This window comes from Nerophis lumbriciformis, linkage group LG03, assembly GCF_033978685.3.
Source record: "Nerophis lumbriciformis linkage group LG03, RoL_Nlum_v2.1, whole genome shotgun sequence".
Taxonomy (NCBI): domain Eukaryota; kingdom Metazoa; phylum Chordata; class Actinopteri; order Syngnathiformes; family Syngnathidae; genus Nerophis; species Nerophis lumbriciformis.
Genome location: NC_084550.2, coordinates 46,967,418 through 46,990,748, shown reverse-complemented (window position 1 = coordinate 46,990,748; position 23,331 = coordinate 46,967,418). Strand labels below are relative to the sequence as shown.

At 41.7% G+C, this 23,331-nt stretch overlaps 2 protein-coding genes across 2 annotated transcripts in view; both read right to left on the bottom strand.

Moving 5' to 3' along the window:
* Nucleotides 1-962: 962 nt before the first annotated feature.
* LOC133585710 (uncharacterized) lies at nucleotides 963-10,861 on the bottom strand. The gene is made up of 3 exons (XM_061937986.2): nucleotides 9,966-10,861; nucleotides 9,669-9,738; nucleotides 963-3,741 (listed from the first exon to the last, which is right to left on the bottom strand). Exons 1-3 carry the CDS (start codon nucleotides 9,994-9,996, stop codon nucleotides 2,631-2,633), a joined length of 1,212 nt encoding a protein of 403 aa, XP_061793970.2. The 5' UTR covers nucleotides 9,997-10,861; the 3' UTR covers nucleotides 963-2,630.
* A 1,907-nt stretch (nucleotides 10,862-12,768) lies between these two features.
* The window catches only part of aldh1l1 (aldehyde dehydrogenase 1 family, member L1), a 74,155-nt gene continuing 63,592 nt past the window's right edge, over nucleotides 12,769-23,331 (bottom strand). Inside the window, exons 19-25 of the mRNA XM_061937956.2 lie at nucleotides 18,731-18,824; nucleotides 18,552-18,651; nucleotides 18,360-18,458; nucleotides 15,487-15,652; nucleotides 15,283-15,388; nucleotides 15,001-15,200; nucleotides 12,769-13,226 (exon numbers count right to left, since the gene is read on the bottom strand). Of these exons, the coding sequence (XP_061793940.2) occupies nucleotides 13,171-13,226; nucleotides 15,001-15,200; nucleotides 15,283-15,388; nucleotides 15,487-15,652; nucleotides 18,360-18,458; nucleotides 18,552-18,651; nucleotides 18,731-18,824 (821 nt within the window). The 3' untranslated portion in view covers nucleotides 12,769-13,170. The remainder of the gene's footprint in view (nucleotides 13,227-15,000; nucleotides 15,201-15,282; nucleotides 15,389-15,486; nucleotides 15,653-18,359; nucleotides 18,459-18,551; nucleotides 18,652-18,730; nucleotides 18,825-23,331) is intronic.

Here is a 23,331-nt window from a genome sequence, read left to right as displayed (position 1 = left end):
GTAATAACTGATTCCCTGATGTGCACACCCTGGTGGTGTGTTCGAAAATTACAACAACAAAACAGTCATTTTACCAAATGATCTACATCAACGAAGACAATTTATGAATCAATTTAAGTGGACCCCGACTTAAACAAGTTGAAAAACGTATTCGGGTGTTAGAGGTCAATTGTACGGAATATGTACTTCACTGTGCAATCTACTAATAAAAGTTTCAATCAATCAATCAATCAATCAATTAAAACGGTCGCTGTCTGTCACCATGGTGACAATCGACTGTCATTAGAGGATCTGGGAGGTATTATATTCAATATATATTTATATGTAATTGTATTTGTTTATAATTGTTTTGATATATTCTATACTGTACATTTGTTTTGTTTTTTAAATAATTAATGTATGATTTATTAATAAAATATAACTTTTGGTCCAATAAATGTATGTATATATATAAATATATATATTTTTTTTTCTACCGCTTGTCCCTTTTATGTTTTACATTATTAAAAAACGAGATCTTATTCATCTCATAATGTGAATGAACTTGAGTATTTATTCATAAGATCTTTATTTATTGCTATTTACTTATTTATTCGTTTACTTACTAATTTGTCCATCCATCCATTTTTTACAGCTTGTCCCTTTCGGGGTCTTATTTTCTAAATGTATTTATTCATTGTCGTTACAGAATGAGTAGTACCAAATGTATTGGTAATTGCTATGATACGAAAAGGGGTATGATTAAATAAGCTCTGCTTCTTCCTACTCCTGTTCAGACATGCTGTAATGAGAAACTGTAACTATGTGATGTATAATAATGTAACTGTATGCATATTTGCAATTTTCTACCACCACCACCATGTGTATGGACGCACTGAAAAATATGAATTATTACACCAAAGTATCTCTAAACAAAATGGATACAAGTGCAGCCTTTTAAAGTAAAGCCAAAAAATGCAAAGTGCTTAAACAAATGTTTTAATTGACAGTAAATAGTGTGAACACACAGAGTCCCTTTGTTTGTACACAGCTAAGATGCATTTCTTAAAGGGTGCTAAGTGTCCATCACTGACCGACTGACTTAATGCATTTTGCCATACTTCCCGTGAAACACACTTGTGCACTCAAAAGAATGTGTGTGTACACGAGTGCACGATGATCGGGACACACTCTGAGTCAAGTAGTTATACCAGGGTTGTCAAACTCATTTTAGATGGGAGGGCCGGGCCACAAGGAGAAAAATCTACTCCCAAGTGGGCCGGACTTGTAAAATCACGGCACGATAATTTAAAAATAAAGACAACTTCAGATTGTTTTCTTTGTTTAAAAATACAACAAGCACAAACTTGTTACTCAGTGGCTTAGTGGTTAGAGTGTCCGCCCTGAGATTGGTAGGTTGTGAGTTCCAACCCCGACCGAGTCATACCAAAGACTATAAAAATGGGACCCATTACCTCCCTGCTTGGTACTCAGCGTCAAGGGTTGGAATTGGGGGTTAAATCACCAAAAATTATTCCCGGGCGCGGCCACCGCTGCTGCCCACTGCTCCCCTCACCTCCCAGGGGGTGATCAAGGGTGATGGGTCAAATGCAGAGAATAATTTCGCCACACCTAGTGTGTGTGTGACAATCATTTGTACTTTAACTTTAACTTAAAAAAGGCTGTCCTCACTCAGGTCCGCATGGAGCTGGTCGGGGCGTGGCCTCCAGCTCCGGCTGAAAATCGGTAGATTTTCGGGAGAATATTTGTCCCGGGAGGTTTTCGGGAGGGGCGCTGAATTTCGGGAGGGTTGGCAAGTATGATTATTTATGTAGCTTGATTAATTTCCTTGACTGATGTACTAACATCATGTGGTTTATTTTGTACATATGTAGCACCCTCTACAAATAGCTATTGCGACATCCAGTGGACACATTTAGAACAGCTGTTTCTTCCATTTAAACATTTCAGGTGAATTTTTATACTTAGCAAACCTATCCCGCGGGCCGGATGAAACCTGTACCCGGGCCTGATGCGGCCCTCGGGCCGTACGTTTGACACCCCTGAGTTACACAATAAACTTGTGTCATCTAAATACCGTATTTTTCGGACTATAAGTCGCTCCGGAGTATAAGTCGCACCGGCCGAAAATGCATTATAAAGAAGGAAAAAAACATATATAAGTCGCACTGGAGTATAAGTCGCATTTTTGGGGGAAATGTATTTGATAAAACCCAACACCAAGAATATAGACATTTGAAAGGCAATTTAAAATAAATAAAGAATAGTGAACAACAGGCTGAATAAGTGTACGTTATATGAGGCATAAATAACCAACTGAGAACGTGCCTGGTATGTTAACGTAACATATTATGGTAAGAGTCATTCAAATAACTATAACATATAGAACATGCTATACGTTTACAAAACAATCTGTCACTCCTCATCGCCAAATCCGATGAAATCTTATACGTCTAGTCTCTTACGTGAATGAGCTAAATAATATTATTTGATATTTTACGGTAATGTGTTAATAATTTCACACATAAGTCGCTCCTGAGTATAAGTCGCACCCCCGGCCAAACTATGAAAAAAACTGCGACTTATAGTCCGAAAAATACGGTACATACTTTTGATCCTCCTGGTTGTATTCAAGTCAAGAAACTGAGTTCTACATAGTCATTTTCCTGGAAAGTACTCGTACTTTTACTCAGGTACGGCTGCTTCTCTGCATTCTTCCTGCGCTCGGAGACACTTCTTCCCCTCGTCAGGTCTGATGTGTTGCTTGTGAAAGCTGCCGGATGCTCTCTCCCTCTCCTTGTGGCACTCGTGCACCTAACAGGTTTGCAGTTCACAGCTTGGACGGGATGGCGAATGTTCCCCAGAGCTTGCATCCTCCTCATGTGACCGTTGGTGGTCACAGAGCTGTTTAACCTCGCAGGTGGCGGCGTTTCTTCTGCGTGCGCGCGACTCTCGCTGCAACTTCTTTTGGGGAGAGACGCGGTGCCTCGATGCCCCGGCGGGCGGTGCTGAGAGCGGCAGCACAACAGGGCGCAGGAAGCGTAGTGGAGCTGGCACTGTGTGCAGGCACAGCCGGAGAGCGCGGTGGAAGGAGGGGCCAGCGAGGAGAGGAAGGTAAGAGGGAAGGCACGCTGACATTGAAGGATACGCTTTGGTGAGCTGAGGCGTGACGTCGCATTCTTAGCTGACCCACAGCAGTTCCGTGCCGCGGACGCAGCAGGGGGGCCCCCACGCTCCTCCAGAACGGTCTGAAAACGTCTCCGCTCCAATTCTAGCAGCCTCTCCAAGAACCTCTCCAGCGGGCCGACGGGCTTACGCCGCAGGGCTCCACGCTTCTCCGCGCTGTAGAACACCGACAGCTGGCCGACGCTCCACGAGTTAAACGGTGGAGGAAGCACATCGGGGAAGCCGTACCCCTTAGGACCGCGTGGGACACCTCGAGGGGAACGGTCTTCTGCCGGGATGACCTCCGGTCGCAGCTCAAGCTGCGGAGGAAGTCCACCTGAAGGCAACACAGAAGATCTCTCAGTGTCAGACAAGTCTGAGTCGCTGTCAACGACTGCACTGACTCTTTGTGTGTTTGTGGCGTGCTCTTCCCCGACATCAGGATGGGAAACATGGACTGTGTCTCTGCTCCTCCTGCTGCTGCTGCTGCGCTGCTGCTTGCGTTGTTGGGGAACCTGCAGGACGGCAGCCTCCGTGTTGTCCCCCAAAAACACATGTTTGGACTTTGCCTGAGTACTGCAAGAAAAAGTGCATTCAGGCCACATCAACATTTTCACCACTCCAGAAATATCAATAAAAAAAGTCGACGTAATGTTCATTTTGTCCTATCAGACGCCTGGAAGATACATAGGCATACAAGCTTCAGTAGCTGGTCATCAACGTGGTCGCCGGGCTCTGCAGGTGTTTGCTTGTTCTTTTTTGATGAACTGAACGACCCCATGGACACAATTACACTGTGTCTCTGCTAAACGCTTGTTCAGCATCGAGTCAACATGTCTTTTCTAAAAGTTTTAGTTTTAGTTCTACTCAAAAGCCCATAGAGATAATTGCTAATTCAGCATCGCGACAGATTTACAGCTGTATTTCTATACTGTATTTTTCGGACTATAAGTCGCAGTTTTTTTCATAGTTTGGCCGGGGGTGCGACTTATACTCAGGAGCGACTTATACGCCGAAAAATACAGTAATAACCGTACTATTAAAGTTCAAGTTTAATTGAAATTTAAGTAAAATTTGTCCGCTGCATTTGACCCATCCCCTTGTTTACCTGTTTCTCACCTTTTTTTGTAAGGAGCGCCGGAAGTTTGCAGACCCGTCAGCAATCCTGTTCTGTCTCCCTATAATGTTTGATCCTGTTCTGTCTCCCTGTAATGTTGGTCTGCTCTTGAATGGGATTGTGTTTAAAATCTTAATTTCCCCTCAGGGATTAATAAAGTATTTCTGATTCTGATTCTGACTATAACGAGAACAAACACTACAGAGTAGACTCAATTCCACGTTAAAAAAATCTAAACAAAATAATATGCTACAAACTATGTATGTCTCTCAAGCTAATATCATGTGGATTATATGTACAGACTTGGCATTGTACAAAACTTGTGTATTTGGTCTAATTTTATCAATTACAAAAGTAGGTTAGTAGGGGAGACATAATATTTCAGCATATTTCTGTGCAGCTATAAAGTGTGTCCCCAACCCCCTGCCTCCTATTTTCCTCAACTGATGTACTAACATCATGTGTTTTATTCTGTAGATACTTAGCATCATCAACAACAAAACTTGTGAATTTGGACTTGTGTTATTAATGACAAAAAAGTTAGTAGGTGATACATAACATTTTAGCATATTACTGTGCTGCCATAAAATGCTCCTCTCTGAGCTGCCACCTTAACGTGGTAGAGGAGTTTGCGTGTCCCAATGATCCTAGGAGCTATGTTGTCCGGGGGCTTCTATGGCCCCTGGTAGGGTCTCCCAAGGCAAACTGGTCCTAGGTGAGGGATCAGACAAAGAGCAGCTCGAAGATCTTTATGAATAACACTGACAAGGAACCCAGATTTCCCTCGCCCGGACGCGGGTCACCGGGGCCCCCCTCTGGAGCCAGGCCCGGAGGTGGGGCACGATGGCAACGTGGGTCCCAATGGGGCCCGGCCGGGCACAGCCCGAAGAGGCAACGTGGGTCCCCCCTCCAATGGGCTCACCACCCATAGCAGGGGTCATAGAGGTCGGGTGCGATGTGAGCTGGGCGGAAGCCGAAGGCAGGGCACTTGGCGGTCCGATCCTCGGCTACAGAAGCTAGCTCTTGGGACGTGGAACGTCACCTCGCTGGGGGGGAAGGAGCCTGAGCTAGTGCGCGAGGTGGAGAAGTTCCGGCTAGATATAGTCGGACTCACTTCGACGCACAGTAAGGGCTCTGGAACCAGTTCTCTCGAGAGGGGCTGGACTCTCTTCCACTCTGGCGTGAGAGGCGACGGGCTGGGGTGGAAATTCTTGTTTCCCCCCGGCTCAGAGCCTGTACGTTGGAGTTCAACCCGGTGGACGAGAGGGTAGCTTCCCTCCGCCTTCGGGTGGGGGAACGGGTCCTGACTGTGGTTTGCGCTTACGCGCCAAACCGCAGCTCAGAGTACCCACCCTTTTTGGATTCACTTGAGGGAGTACTTGAGAGTGCTCCCCCGGGTGATTCCCTCGTTCTACTGGGGGACCTCAATGCTCATGTTGGCAGCGACAGTGAAACCTGGAGAGGCGTGATTGGGAAGAATGGCTGCCCGGATCTGAACCCGAGCGGTGTTTTGTTATTGGACTTTTGTGCCCGTCACAGATTGTCCATAACGAACACCATGTTCAAACATAAGGGTGTCCATATGTGCACTTGGCACCAGGACACCCTAGGCCGCAGTTCCATGATCGACTTTGTAGTTGTGTCATCGGATTTGCGGCCTCATGTTTTGGACACTCGGGTGAAGAGAGGGGCGGAGCTTTCTACCGATCACCACCTGGTGGTGAGTTGGCTGCGATGGTGGGGGAGGATGCCGGACAGACCTGGCAGGCCCAAACGCATTGTGAGGGTTTGCTGGGAACGTCTAGCAGAGTCTCCTGTCAGAGAGAGTTTCAATTCCCACCTCCGGAAGAACTTTGAACATGTCACGAGGGAGGTGCTGGACATTGAGTCCGAATGGACCATGTTCCGCGCCTCTATTGTCGAGGCGGCTGATTGGAGCTGTGGCCGCAAGGTAGTTGGTGCTTGTCGTGGCGGTAATCCTAGAACCCGTTGGTGGACACCGGCGGTGAGGGATGCCGTCAAGCTGAAGAAGGAGTCCTATCGGGTTCTTTTGGCTCATAGGACTCCTGAGGCAGTAGACAGGTACCGACAGGCCAAGCGGTGTGCGGCTTCAGCGGTCGCAGAGGCAAAAACTCGGACATGGGAGGAGTTCGGTGAGGCCATGGAAAACGACTTCCGGACGGCTTCGAAGCAATTCTGGACCACCATCCGCCGCCTCAGGAAGGGGAAGCAGTGCACTATCAACACCGTGTATGGCGAGGATGGTGTTCTGCTGACCTCGACTGCGGATGTTGTGGATCGGTGGAGGGAATACTTCGAAGACCTCCTCAATCCCACCAACACGTCTTCCTATGAGGAAGCAGTGCCTGGGGAATCTGTGGTGGACTCTCCTATTTCTGGGGCTGAGGTTGCTGAGGTAGTTAAAAAGCTCCTCGATGGCAAGGCCCCGGGCGTAGATGAGATCCGCCCGGAGTTCCTTAAGGCTCTGGATGCTGTGGGGCTGTCTTGGTTGACAAGACTCTGCAGCATCGCGTGGACATCGGGGGTGGTACCACTGGATTGGCAGACCGGGGTGGTGGTTCCTCTCTTTAAGAAGGGGAACCGGAGGGTGTGTTCTAACTATCGTGGGATCACACTCCTCAGCCTTCCCGGTAAGGTCTATTCAGGTGTACTGGAGAGGAGGCTACGCCGGATAGTCGAACCTCGGATTCAGGAGGAACAGTGTGGTTTTCGTCCTGGTCGTGGAACTGTGGACCAGCTCTATACTCTCGGCAGGGTCCTTGAGGGTGCATGGGAGTTTGCATGTGTTTTGTGGACTTGGAGAAGGCATTCGACCGTGTCCCTCGGGAAGTCCTGTGGGGAGTGCTCAGGGAGTATGGGGTATCGGACTGTCTGATTGTGGCAGTCCGCTCCCTGTATGCTCAGTGCCAGAGCTTGGTCCGCATTGCCGGTAGTAAGTCGGACACGTTTCCAGTGAGGGTTGGACTCCGCCAAGGCTGCCCTTTGTCACCGATTCTGTTCATAACTTTTATGGACAGAATTTCTAGGCGCAGTCAAGGCGTTGAGGGGATCTGGTTTGGTGGCTGCAGGATTAGGTCTCTGCTTTTTGCAGATGATGTGGTCCTGATGGCTTCATCTGGCCAGGATCTTCAGCTCTCGCTGGATCGGTTCGCAGCCGAGTGTGAAGCGACTGGGATGAGAATCAGCACCTCCAAGTCCGAGTCCATGGTTCTCGCCCGGAAAAGGGTGGAGTGCCATCTCCGGGTTGGGGAGGAGATCTTGCCCCACGTGGAGGAGTTCAAGTACCTCGGAGTCTTGTTCACGAGTGAGGGAAGAGTGGATCGTGAGATCGACAGGCGGATCGGTGCGGCATCTTCAGTAATGCGGACGCTGTATCGATCCGTTGTGGTGAAGAAGGAGCTGAGCCGGAAGGCAAAGCTCTCAATTTACCGGTCGATCTACGTTCCCATCCTCACCTACGGTCATGAGCTTTGGGTTATGACCGAAAGGACAAGATCACGGGTACAAGCGGCTGAAATGAGTTTCCTCCGCCGGGTAGCGGGGCTCTCCCTTAGAGATAGGGTGAGAAGCTCTGCCATCCGGGATGAGCTCAAAGTAAAGCCGCTGCTCCTCCACATCGAGAGGAGCCAGATGAGGTGGTTCGGGCATCTGGTCAGGATGCCACCCTAACGCCTCCCTAGGGAGGTGTTTAGGGCACGTCCGACCGGTAGGAGGCCGCGGGGAAGACCCAGGACACGTTGGGAAGACTATGTCTCCCGGCTGGCCTGGGAACGCCTCGGGGTCCCACAGGAAGAGCTGGACGAAGTGGCTGGGGAGAGGGAAGTCTGGGCTTCCCTGCTTAGGCTGCTGCCCCCGCGACCCGACCTCGGATAAGTGGAAGAAGATGGATGGATGGATGGATGGATAAAATGTGTCCCCAACTTAATTTTTTTTTTTTTTTTTTAAAACAACGCGTATTTTATGGCAGAAAATGTGTCCCAATTACGTTTATTTTCCTCAAGCTATGTACTAACATCATGTGGATTATATGTACAGACTTGACATTGTACACAACTTGTGAATTTGGACTCATTTTATCAATTACAAAAAAAGTTAGTAGTAATATATTTCTGTGCTGCCATAAAATGTGTCCCCAGTCCCCCCTCTATATTACTTAATTGATGTACTAACACCATGTGTTTTATTCTGTAGATACTTAGCATCATCAACAACAACATTTGTGAATTTGGACTCGTGTTATTAATTTTTTTTGAAGTTAGGTGATACATAATATTTTAGCATATTTCTGTGCTGCCATAAAATGTGTCCCCCAACTTAATTTTGTATTTTTTTTAACACGTATTTTATGCCAGAAAATGTGTCCCACTTATGTTTATTTTCCTCAAGCTATGTACTAACATCATGTGGATTATATGTACAGATTTAACATTGTACAAAACTTGTGATTTTGGACTCATTTTATTAATGCCAAAAAAAGTTAGTAGGGGAGACATAATATTTCAGCATATTTCTGTGCTGCTGTAAAATGTGTCCCCAATTTAATTTTTTTTTTTTTTTTAAACACGTATTTTATGCCAGAACATGTGTCCCACTTACATTTATTTTTCTCAAGCTATGTACTAACATCATGTGGATTATATGTACAGACTTTATATTGTACACAACTAGTGAATTTGGAAGTTAGTAGGGGAGACATAATATTTCAGCATATTTCTGTGCTGCCATAAAATGTGTCCCCCTGGCCCCTCTATTTTCCTCAATTGATGTACTAACACCATGTGTTTTATTCTGTAGATACTTAGCCTCATCAACAACAAAACTTGTCAATTTGGACTCGTGTTATTGATGACAAAAAAAGTTAGTAGGGGAATACAGAATATTTAACAAGTCTGAACAAGGCACAGAGCTCCGCCCCCATGCGCGCTCCCGCGGGAGGTGATACGAAATATTTCAGGGAAACAGAATTCGACACCTGTCCAGGCTGTGGTGAATGAATTTCGGCGAACTTATACATTTTATAGTTTTATAGCTCGAGCCTAAAAACCCTGTTTATGATTCATTTGTTAGAAAATCTTCACCCAGTTTTGTGTTTTTAGGGTAACATTTTGCATGTAAACGACAGAAAAATATTGGTCAAATATCTGTATTGTTGTGGACCGAATCACGTGACTCTATCAGCCAATCAGACTTGTGTTGCTAGGCCTCATTTGCTAACTGGAATACATTCTTCACAAAACTTCATGTTAGCGAGCCAAAAATAATTGCTGCTTGTATTGTTTTGGGTTTTTTTTAAATATTTGTAGTCATCAATAGTCAATTGAAATGTGTTGTTTTATTAATTATTATTGTACTCCTCTCAACGTACCTCATCTTTTTGGCTTGGGTGTTGTTGATCCGACAATGTTGTGTGTGCTTCCATTGTGTGCACATTGTTGCTGCAAAACAACACCATGACACAAACAAGCTGGTTATTACTCTGGCGCGGCATTTGAATGAAAAGCATTCCTATACACATATTATACTCGCACTAAACAGATTTCAACGTCTACATTGAAAAACGACGGCCGCCTTGTCGCCGGTGAAAAGATCAAAGGCGCTAGAACCAATCTTCATCTTCACCATCACCATCGTCATTTAGTCGGGAGTAAAGTCGTCATCATACCTGAACACTGGTGTACTTTAAAGTATTCCATTTGTACAACACATCTCCCGTAGTAACGTCTCAGCAGCGCTAATGTACACACACCGAGGACTGGGCGGGGCGACTCAAGTATCGATCATGTTGATACCAAAGGTAGTATCAGGTTGATACCAGCGTATTGAGATTGGCATTTTTTTCCATTTTTGTTTTGTGTTGTTCATATATATTGTATTTTTTATATAAATGATAAACACGTGTAAATATATACATGGTTTGGACACACCTTTTCATTCAATGTGTTTTCTTTATTTTCATGATTGTCATTGAAGGCATCAAAACTATGAATGAACACATGTGGAGTTATGTACTTAACAAAAAAAGGTGAAATAACTGAAAAAATGTTTTATATTCTAGTTTCTTCAAACTAGCCGCCATTTGCTATGATTACTCTTTTTACACACTCTTGGCATTCTCTCGATGAGCTTCAAGAGGTAGTCACCTGAAATGGTTTTCACAAAACTATCACACAGGTGTCATAGTTTTGATGCCTTCATTGACAATCTACAATGTAAATAGTCATGAAAATAAAGAAAACGCATTGAAATGAGAAGGTGTGTCCAAACTTTTGGCCTGAATTGTATATACCGTATTTTTCGGAGTATAAATCGCACCGGAGTAAAAGTCGCACCTGACGAAAATGCCTAATAAAGAAGGAAAAAAACATATATAAGTCGCACTGGAGTATAAGTCGCATTTTTTGGGGAAATGTATTTGATAAAACCCAACACCAAGAATAGACATTTGAAAGGCAATTTAAAATAAATAAAGAATAGTGAACAACAGGCTGAATAAGTGTACGTTATATGAGGCATAAATAACCAACTGAGAACGTGCCTGGTATGTTAACGTAACATATTATGGGATGAGTCATTCAAATAACTATAACATATAGAACATGCTATACGTTTACCAAACAATCTGTCACTCCTAATCGCTAAATCCCATGAAATCTTATACGTCAAGTCTCTTACGTGAATGAGATAAATAATATTATTTGATATTTTACGGTAATGTGTTAATAATTTCACACATAAGTCACTCCTGAGTATAAGTCGCACCCCCAGCCAAACTATGAAAAAAACTGCGACTTATAGTCCGAAAAATACGGTACATACATGCATACATACATACACACACATATATATATATACATACATACATACATATATATATATATATATATATATATATATATATATATATATATATATATATATATATACATATATATATATATACATACATATATATATATATATATAATACATATATATATATATATAATACATATATATACATGTATATATATGTATATACATATATATACATATATATATATATATATATACATACATATGTACACATATATATACATATACATATTCTGTATATATATATATATACATACATATGTATATATATATAATACATATATATATATAATACATATATATATACATGTATATATATATGTATATACATATATATACATATATATATATATATACATACATATGTACACATATATATACATATACATATTCTGTATATATATTTATATACATACATATGTACACATATATATACATATACATATTCTGTATATATATATATATATATATATATATATATATATATATATATATATATATATATATATATATCCATCCATCCATCCATCCATTTCTACCGCTTATTCCCTTTGGGGTCGCGGGGGGCGCTGGAGCCTATCTCAGCTACAATCGGGCGGAAGGCGGGGTACACCCTGGACAAGTCGCCACCTCATCGCAGGGCCAACACAGATAGACAGACAACATTCACACTCACATCCACACACTAGGGCCAATTCAGTGTTGCCAATCAACTTATCCCCAGGTGCATGTCTTTGGAAGTGGGAGGAAGCCGGAGTACCCGGAGGGAACCCACGCAGTCACGGGGAGGACATGCAAACTCCACACAGAAAGATCCCGAGCCCGGGATTGAACCCAAGACTACTCAGGACCTTCGTATTGTGAGGCAGATGCACTAACCCCTCTGCCACCGTGAAGCCTATATATATGTATATATATATATATATATATATATATATATACATATATACATATATATATATATATATATATATATATACATACATACAATAAACAGTGCATCTGGAAAGTATTCACAGCACTTTACTTTTTAACACATTTTATGTTACAGCCTTATTCCAAAATGAAAAAAAAAAATAACAACAAATGTTTTTGTCCTCAAAATTCTACACACAATACCCCGTAATGGTAATGTGAAAAATAAATTTTTGGGAAATTTCTGAAAATGTATTAAAAATAAAAATAAAAAACAGATATTTTTACAGCCTTTGCTCAATACTTTGTTGATGCACCTTTGGCAGCAACTACAGCCTCAAGTCTTTTTGAATACGATGCCACAAACTTGGCACACCTATCTTTGGGCAGTTTCGCTCATTTCTCATTGCAGCACCTCTCAAGCTCCATCAGGGTGGATAAGAAGCGTCAGTGCGCATACAGTAAAATTCTGACGCTTCAGCTTCAAGTTTTTTACTTTAACATCCACAATTGTTCTTTTTGCAGTGTATGTACTTCATGCTCATGGACTTGTCCATAAAGACTTTTTGCTACACTCCTTCATGTGTCTGCATCTTAGGATCCAACCATCACTGGACTTGACCTGACCGTGACACTACAACCAGTGTTACTCAAGACTTGTGGTCTGGCTATAAGCTTTATAGAAGGGACAGCGGACGTTAGTGGATGTATTTATTCACAGTAGCAAGTTAGATATCGCATATTCCAGATCAATGCAGAGTGATAGCCGAGGTCAGAAGAAAGCACATTCCAGTGTCTATCCAGTCCATGACAGTACAGCACTTACAAATACTTTCCTACAGTAGCTGGGTTATTCAAGTAAAACTACCATAAACAACGTGATTGATTAGCTCCGCAGAATAACAAGGTTCAAGGTAGTGTAGATCTGTTACGGATTTTAAGACGCTTATGACCTAATGTAAGCCATATTTAGATGCAATTCATGTTTTCAAAAGGCCTCTTCTAACTAATGACATTGCAAAACAATATTAGGGCAAGCCTGAGATACAACAAGGCATGTTGTGGACAGATAGGACATGTTTAGAACAGACTGGACAGAATCAGTACTCGATGATCACAGCCTTGGTCTTCAGGTATTCGTTGAGCGCCTCTTGACCTGGTGGAGTAGCACTGACAGTTAGTACAGCATTGATTTACTAAACCCAAAATCAGTGAAGTTGGCACATTGTGTAATTGGTAAATAAAAACAGAATACAATGATTTGCAAATCCCTTTCAACCTATATTCAATTGAATAGACTGCAAAGACAAGATATTTAATGTTCCAACTGAGAAACTGAATTTTTTTTTTTGCAAATAATCATCAACTTAGAAATATAATGGCAGCAACACATTACAAATACGTTGTCACAGGGGCATTTTTACCACTGTGTTACATGGTCTTTCCTTTTAACAACACTCAGTAAACGTTTGGGAACTGAGGAGACCAATTTTTGAAGCTGTTCAGGTGGAATTCTTTCCCATTCTTGCTTGATGTACATCTTAAGTTGTTCAACAGTCCGGGGTCTCCGTTGTGGTATTTTAGGCTTCATAATGCGCCACACATTTTCAATGGGAGACAGGTCTGGACTACAGGCAGGCGAGTCTAGTACCTGCACTCTTTTACTATAAAGCCATGCTGTTGTAACACGTGGCTTGGCATTGTCTTGCTGAAATAAGCAGGGGCGTCCATGATAACGTTGCTTGTATGGCAACATATGTTGCTTCAAAACCTGTATGTACCTTTCAGCATTAATGGCACCTTCACAGATGTGTAAGTTACCCATGCCCTGGGAACGAATACACCCTCATACCATTACAGATGCTGGCTTTTGAACTTTGTGCCTATAACAATCCGGATGGTTCTTTTCCTCTTTGGTCTAGACGACACGACATCCACAGTTTCCAAAAACAATTTGAAATGTGGACTCGTCAGACCACAGAACACTTTTCCACTTTGCATCAGTCCATCTTAGATGAGCTCGGGCCCAGCGAAGCCGGTGGCGTTTCTGGGTGTTGTTGATAAATGGCTTTCACTTTGCATAGTAGAGTTTTATCTTGCACTTACAGATGTAGCAACGAACTGTAGTTACTGACAGTGGTTTTCTGAAGTGTTCCTGAGCCCATGTGGTGATATCCGTTACACACTGATGTCATTTTTTGATGTAGTACCGCCTGAGGGATCGAAGATCATGGGCATTGCCATGTACGTGCAGTGATTGATTTCTCCAGATTCTCTAAACGTTTTGATGATATTATGGACCGTAGATGGTGAAATCCCTAAATTCCTTGCAATAGCTCGTTGAGAAATGTTGTTCTTAAACTGTTCGACAATTTGCTCACGCATTTGTTCACAAAGTGGTGACCCTCGCCCCATCCTTGTTTGTGAATGACTGAGCATTTCATGGAAGCTTATTTTATACCCAATCATGGCACCCACCTGTTCCCAATTAGCCTGTTCACCTGTGGGATGTTCCAAATAAATGTTTGATGAGCATTCCTCAACTTTCTCATTCTTTTTTGCCACTTGTGCCAGCTTTTTTGAAACATGCTGCAGGCATCAAATTCCAAATGAGCTAATATTTGCAAAAAATAAAGTTTACCAGTTGGAACATTAAATATATTGTCTTTGCAGTCTATTCAATTGAATATAGGTTGAAAATGATTTGCAAATCATTGCATTCTGTTTTTATTTACCAATTACACGACGTGCCAACTTCACTGGTTTTGGGTTTTGTATGTTTATATTTCCAAATTAGGTTTTTTAAACAATGTCAGGAAGGATTTATTGCATACAATTAACAGGCCTATGTGTGGTGTTAAGTACAAGAAACCTTTTGCACCTTGAACTAAGGTCTTGAGGTTTTGTGCGATATGGCGATCTTAGCTTACCCAGGTCTTTTCCAAAACCCGACTGTTTGAAGCCCCCGAAGGGTGAAGCCACATCGGTCTTGTTGTAGGTGTTGACAAAGACTGTGCCAGCATTGAGTTTTTCACTGACATACAATGCTTTGCTGATGTCCCGTGTAAAAACCCCTGAGGCGAGGCCGTACTCTGTGGCGTTGGCTCTACGCAGGACATCATCCACGTCACTAAATCGGGTAAACCAGGCAGGAAGTATGATGAAAAACCCAGTAATGTCTCGGCGTGAAGTCCTCTGTGGTCACAGTTTACCCGCTCTTGAACTTGGAAAGGATCATGATGGGGCCAAATGACTCCTCTCGGGCGATGTACATGTGGTCTTGAACGTCTGTGAACACAGTGGGCTCAAAGAAGAAGCCTGTCCGGAAAGAAAACAAAATTGGTATCCATCAACGTCTGCTCTTTAGCTGCAGACAAGCATTGCTAAAACTACAAAGGCAGACATTATTGCCTTACCTGGTCTCTGCACTTGTTTGCCACCACACACCAGGGTGGCACCCTCTTTGACGCCAGTCTGACAATATTCCACCAATTTGTCCAAGTGGGCTTTGTGGTTCTGAGGGCCGTGGTCTGTGGAGCGGTCCAGTGGATCTCCAATCTTCATCTTCTTCATTTCTTCGACCTGACAGAGACGCAGTGATGAGCACCTCATACAACAAGACAAACACAATTGTCCCGAAAGAATGATAAAACATAATACCTGTTTAAAAAAGCACTCAAATCTCCCAATTGTGAATAATCCTTAAAATAATGTCACGCATCCCAATGCGCATCCATCTGGGCGCTGCGCTGAGCGCACCTCCAAGCGCGCACCTGCGCGCGCCACTCATACTTGCCAACCCTCCCGAATTTTCCGGGAGACTCCCGAATTTCAGTGCCTCTCCCGAAAATCTCCCGGGACAACCATTCTCCCGATTTCCAGCCGGACAACAAGGTACGCCCCCTCCAGGTCCATGCGGACCTGAGTGAGGACAGCCTGTCGTCACGTCCGCTTTTCGTCCATATAAACAGCGTGCCGGCCCAGTCACGTCATAACATCTACAGCTTTTGGAGAGTGCACAACTGCACACACAACAAGAAGGAGACGAAGCAGAAGAACGAAGAAGAGACAGTCATGGCGACGACGAGTAAGAAGAAGTACACTTGCAAGTCATCGGAGAGGGAGTTGAACATGGTTAGAAAGATAGTGACAGAGAATAGAACGAGAATGGACAATTCAACCCTAAACTCACTCCTTTCCTGCAAATTAAATTTCACAGATGCTGCCCATACCTATGCTCCTTCAAAGGCTGTGCTACTGGCTGCAAAGCATTGCACTTTCAAATACAACAATGAGTAGAGGAGTGTTATGTTGTGTGTGTATATGTGTAAATAAATGAACACTGAAATTCAAGTATTTATTTTATTTATGTATATATATATATATATATATATATATATATATATATATATATATATATATATATATATATATATATATATATATATATATATATATAAAATAAATACTTGAATATATATTTATTTTATATATATATATAGCTAGAATTCACTGAGAGTCAAGTATTTATATATATATATATATATATATATATATATATATATATATATATATATATATATATACATATACATATACATATACATATATATACCGGTATATATATATGTATATATATATGTATATAGCTAGAATTCACTGAAAGTCAAGTATTTCTGTATATATATATATATATATATATATATATATATATATATATATATATATATATATATATATATATATATATATATATATATATATAAGAAATACTTGAATTTCAGTGAATTCTAGCTATAAATATACTCCTCCCCCTTAACCCCCCCCCCCCCCCCCACACCCAAATTCGGAGGTCTCAAGGTTGGCAAGTACGCCGCCACTCCGGCTGCAGCATGTGGCTGCAATCAATCTGCAATCATTCAGCACTTAACACACCTGTCTCTGATGAGCTCCCTGGGCTTCTTAAGCCAGATCAAACCTGCTTTCCGGGCCAGAACGTAGCGACCTGTTCTTGTACAGTAAGCCGACATCAATAAAGCAAAACTGCCCATTTCAGATTGGCCTTTCATCGTGGGCAACCTAAGGCACACCTGTGCAATAATCATGCTGTTTAATCAGCATCTTGATATGCCACTCCTGTGAGGTGGGGTGGATTATCTTGGCAAAGACCAACATAGATTTAGACAGATCTGTGAACAATATTTGAGGGAAATATGTTTTTTGTGCATACAGTAAAAGTTTTAGATCTTTGAGTTCAACTCATGAAAAATGAGGGCAAAAACAAAAGTGTTGTGTTTATATTTTTGTTCAGTATAAATATGGTTTTATTTACATTCAACCCTTGCACATTCTGCCTCCACTCTGTTCAAGAGCTCTTGTACCTGTTCTACTCAGTCAGACAACAGTCAGATGTCATCTGTATTGCCAAGGTCTGCTCGGACTATGGCAGGCTTTCTTCTTGACTTACGAGTCGAGATCCTTCTCTGGCCCAGTAATGGCTTTTCTGAGTGCGGAGTCCAGAGTTATGAAGAAGGGAACTAACTAACACACAAATGGACACCGGCAAATAAGAGATCATACAATTTTTAAATAAAATAGAGTTTGGGCTGAACAAGTATTTGATGCAATGCAAAAGGTGATTTAGTATTTGGTGTAGATAGTCACCAGGGTTGAAAACATCTCAGGAGAACCTTTTGTCTGCCCCTTTTCACAGATTACCTCCAAATACAGAATGTTTAGAGGCTGTTGCTTGTCAACTTTAAGTTTTAGCTCCATCCAATGATTTTCTGTGGGATTATGGTCTGGAGACTGTCTTAACCACTTCAAGGTCTTAATATCCTTCTCCTTAGTTTCTATTGTTTTGAGTCATTATCATGCTGGAAAAACACCCTCAACTAGCTCCGTGGCCTTGTGGTTAGAGTGTCCGCCCTGAGACTGGGAGGTGGCGAGTTCAAACCCCGAGTCATACCAAAGACTTAAAAAAATGGGACCCATTGCCTCCCTGCTTGGCACTCAGCATCATGGGTTGGAATTGGGGGTTAAATCACCAAATGATTCCCGAGCGCACTGCTCCCCTCACCTCCCAGGGGGTGAACATGGGCATGGGTCAAATGCAGAAGACACAACCCATAGTCAGTGTCCCTGCTCTCATCCAAGATCATTTCTATTAAGCCGCAGTACAAGTCTGATTGTATTCATTGCAGCACTCTTACAAAATCTTGTGTGGGACAATTTCCCTTGTGGAACATTAAAGTTTGTCTAAGTCTAAAAGACAATAAAAGACACGTACCACTCTTTTGACAAACTGGTCGTGAATACTGTCTTCCACAAAGAGTCTGCCAGCTGCTATACAGTTCTCTCCTTTGTTGAAGAACACTGAACTCATGCCCTGGAATACACAAAGTACACTGATATCATTGCATCTATCTTAATGTGCTACAACATACCTAAAGTTGAGAGTGTGCTCCTGTGAATGACGTACCATGCGCACTGCTTTGTCGATGTCACAGTCACTGAAGATGATGAGCGGGGACTTTCCTCCGAGCTCCAGGGACACTTTTTTCACATTACTGACTGCACAGCTTGGAAAGGACAACAAGAGGCAAGATCTCATGAAAAGTTGTCAAATGATCACTTTGCCTGTTTGTCCTGGAGGCTCACCTTTTCATGATGTGTTTACCAATTTCAGTTGAACCTGTGAACCCCAGTTTTCGGACATCAGGATGGTCAGACAGACGCTGACCCACCAGAGCACCTGCAAAATTTTTGTTTTTGTCACATGACTTTACAAAGATAATAATGTTCAGAGAGGTATTCATATATTCATCCAGATTTTTCTGCTTGTCGAAGTCCGGGTCAGTCTCAGTATGGAAGCCCACTAGAGGACACCGAGGCGTTCCCAGGCCAGCTGCGAGAAATACTCCTTCCAGTGCGAAGTTGGTCTAACCCTGAGCCTCCTCCTTCAGAACTACAAAACCCAAAACCAGTGAAGTTGGCACGTTGTGTAAATGGTAAAATAACAACAGAATCCAATTTTTGAAAATCCTTTTCAACTCATATTCAATTGAATAGACTGCAAAGACAAGATATTTAATGTTCAAACTGAGAAACTATATATTTTTTGCAAATAATCATTAACTTAGAATTTAATGGCAGCAACACATTGCAAAAACATTGGCACAGGGGCATTTTTACCACTGTGTTACATGGCCTTTCCTTTTAACAACACTCAGTAAACGTTTGGGAACTGGGGAGACCAATTTATGCGTTCACGCCTGTCCTGGTTGTCTGTTGAACAAAAGATGCATTGTAGTCTCCTTATGTTTTTTAGAACTATCATTTTAGATCAATCACCAGATTACTTTTACAAACAGTTTTTAAAATCAACTAACACACATATTCATGACACTAGGAATGCCAGCAATGGCTATTTGGCCCTTGCTGCTCCCAGGACCAATCTCCTCAAACATACAGTCATGTATCACATCATTCTGGAATGGGTTGCCATCTCACATTAATCTCTCACAAAGTAAATTGTCATTCAAGACAGCTTTGAAGATACACCTGTTGCAGCTGCCCACATGACATGCATTTTTAATACTGGTTTTAACTAGCTTTTTATCTTATGTTGTATTTTTACATTGTATAATGTCTGGTAATGCATGTATTCTTTGTATTTTAATTTTGTATGCTCCTATATGGACCCCAGGAAGACTAACAGTCGCCTTGGCATTCAATAAACAATAAACAATAAACCAATTTTTGAAGCTTTTCAGGTAGAATTATTTCCCATTCTTGCTTGATGTACAGCTTAAGTTGTTCAACAGTCCGGGGTCTCCGTTGTGGTATTTTAGGCTTCATAATGTGCCACACATTTGCAATGGGGTCTGGACTACAGGCAGGTTAGTCTAGTACCCACACTCTTTTACTACGAAGCCACGCTGTTGTAACACGTGCAGAATGTGGAATGTGGCTCAGTCCATCTTAGATGAACTCGGGCCCAGTGAAGCCGGGGGTGTTTCTGGGTGTTGTTGATAAATGGCTTTCGCTTTGCATAGTAGACTTTTAACTTGCACTTGCAGTTGTAGCGACAAACTGTAGTTACTGACAGTGGTTTTCTGAAGTGTTCCTGAGCCCATGTGGTGATATCCTTTACACACTGATGTTGGGTTTTGATGCAGTACCGCCTGAGGGATCGAAGGTCACGGGCATTAACGCTTACGTGCAGGGATTTCTCTGAACCTGTTGATGATATTACGGACCGTAGATGGGGAAATCTCTAAATTCCTTGCAATAGCTGGTTGAGAAATGTTGTTCTTAAACTGTTCGACAATTTGCTCACGCATTTGTTCACAAAATGGTGACCCTCGCCCCATCCTTGTTTGTGAATGACTGAGCATTTAGCCTGTTCAAATGTGGGATGTTCCAAATAAGTGTTTGATGAGCATTCCTCAACTTTCTCAGTCTTTTTTGCCACTTGTGCCAGCTTTTTTTAAACATGTTGCAGGCATCAAATTCCAAATGAGCTAATATTTGCAAAAAATAAAGTTTACCATTTGGAACGTTAAGTATCTTGTCTTTGCAGTCTATATTCAATTGAATATAGGTTGAAAAAAAATGTGCCAACTTAATTGGTTTTGGGTTTTGTATATGCCCAAGCATTGTTAAGGTGAGGCTATTTAACCTACGAAGGAAACTGTATTGCTTGTATCGGCCATCTTGCTCTTTAAGCCACTAACCAAAGCTTGTGACCATACTGTATGTGAAGACAGGAATGAAAATGGACCAGTAAATCAAGAGCTTTGCTTTTCGGTTCAGATCTCTCTTCACCACAAGTATCCAATACAGCAACCACATTAATCCAGACGCTGCTCAGATTCCCATGTCGATCTTGCGCTCCTCCACTTGGGACCAGACCTCATTCCCAATCCGAAGGGTGAACAAAAACCTCTTCCAGTTGCGAACCATGGCCCCAGATTTGGGGTCGCCTGGCCTCATCCCAGAAGCTTCACATTCAGCTGCGAACCGCCCCAGAAAACACCGAAGTTCACAGATAGATGACACCATCAAGACCACGCAATCTGCAAATAGCAGACACCCTCAACAACTGTCCATGAAAATTATGAACAAAACTTGTGACAAACAACAGAATCACATGTCAAATATATTTATTTTTAGTAGGACTGTCAACCATAACGCAGTAACGCATGTGATTAATAAAAATAAATGATCGTGTTATCAAATATGAATAATGATTACCGTATTTTTCGGACTATAAGTCGCTCCGGAGTATAAGTCGCACCGGCCGAAAATGCATAATAAAGAAGGAAAAAAACATATATAAGTTGCACTGGAGTATAAGTCGCATTTTTGGGGGAAATTTATTTGATAAAACCCAACACCAAGAATAAACATTTGAAAGGTAATTTAAAATAAATAAAGAATAGTGAACAACAGGCTGAATAAGTGTACGTTATATGAGGCATAAATAACCAACTGAGAACGTGCCTGGTATGTTAACGTAACATATTATGGTAAGAGTCATTCAAATAACTATAACATATAGAACATGCTATACGTTTACCAAACAATCTGTCACTCCTAATCGCTAAATCCCATGAAATCTTATACGTCTAGTCTCTTACGTGAATGAGCCAAATAATATTATTTGATATTTTACGCTAATGTGTTAATAATTTCACACATAAGTCGGTCCTGAGCAATGTTCCCTCTAATTGTTCATGTGTGTGAGCAAACACAAAAACTCCCTGAGCATTCAGTGGAGCACATGTGAGCAACATCACACGTGGCAATACCAGCAGCACACCTGTCTCAAACCAATCTTTTATAATAACACTCAAATGAGGAGTCATTTTCATGAGATTATTTTGTAATATTAGTGATTTGGCCCACTTGTAATGAAAATAAAAGAAATCTTGTTTTTCATAAGCTATGGATTAGTATTGTACAATATGTCTGGGTGGGGGTCCTGCTTTGGAAATCATTTGTACCCTTTTCAGAGATCACATTTAGTTGCCCTAAAACAGTGGTTCTCAACCTTTTTTCAGTGAGTACCCCCTGTGAAATTTTTTTTAATTCAAGTACCCCCGAATCAGAGCAAAGCATTTTTGGTTGAAAAAAAGAGATAAAGAAGTAAAATACAGCTCTATGTCATCAGTTTCTGATTTATTAAATTGTATAACAGTGCAAAATATTGCTCATTTGTTGTAGTCTTTCTTGAACTATTTGGAAAAAAATATATAAAAATAACTACAAAATTGTTCAAAAATAAACAAGTGATTCAATTATAAATAAAGATTTCTACACATAGAAGTAATCATCAACTTAAAGTGCCCTCTTTGGGGATTGTAATAGAGATCCATCTGGATTCATGAACTTAATTCTAAACATTTCTTCACAAAAAAAGAAAACTTTAACATCAATATTTATGGAACATGTCCACAAAAAATCTAGCTGTCAACACTGAATATTGCATTGTTGCATTTCTTTTCACAGTTCTTTTTGACAGACATTTAAAAAAAATCTCATGTACCCCTTGGCATACCTTCAAGTACCCCCAGGGGTACGTGTACCCCCATTTTAGAACCACTGCCCTAAAACATCCTCATGTTGCACAATGAAACGTAAGCATAGGATGAAGTGTGCATTCCTGTAACTTTCTCTAGTAACAACATTCCATGATTAATATAAATAAATTAACATTAATAACAAATGACAGTAGAATAAGCACACGTATGACTGAGGAGTCATAGTGTAACTTTGTGTGGTGTTTGAGTTGTCCGACTTTTTGTGTGGCCATAAACGCACCAGTGGTTTAGTGGTATGCGTGTTGGTGACAGATGACAAGTTGGTTTTGGCCTGGTTTGTACGGCAGAAAATGACTAGCTTTTCCAGATAGAAGTTTTTTACTCATGTTTTTGGTGGGGTTATGGCCGAATATAAACAGTTTTGCTCAATAAAGTGATCGATATAATTCCTGTCCTCGAAGCATCTCGATAGATGTTACAATAATTGAACGGTGTTCAATTGAACGGTGTTGACGAACACCGTTAGGGCCGCTTGTTGTCACTGTCACTCAGAGTTGCATTGCAAAATTACACAGAATAAATGATGTGTTTATTTTGTTTAGAATTCAGATGGGATTTGATTTGGTGCGCGGCATATATTTGCTGTGCGCAGAGGACGCTTGAGCAGTGCGCAATTGCGCAGGCGCGCACCTTAGAGTGAACGTTGCTCCTGAG

Coding starts and splice junctions, on each gene's coding strand:
- LOC133585710 (XM_061937986.2), bottom strand. CDS start 9,996: ATGGAATACTTTAAAGTACACCAGTGTTCAG. Junction 9,739..9,965: donor TAAAGTACACCAGTGTTCAG/GTATGATGACGA, acceptor GTTGTTTTGCAG/CAACAATGTGCACACAATGG. Junction 3,742..9,668: donor ACCCAAGCCAAAAAGATGAG/GTACGTTGAGAG, acceptor TTTTTCTTGCAG/TACTCAGGCAAAGTCCAAAC.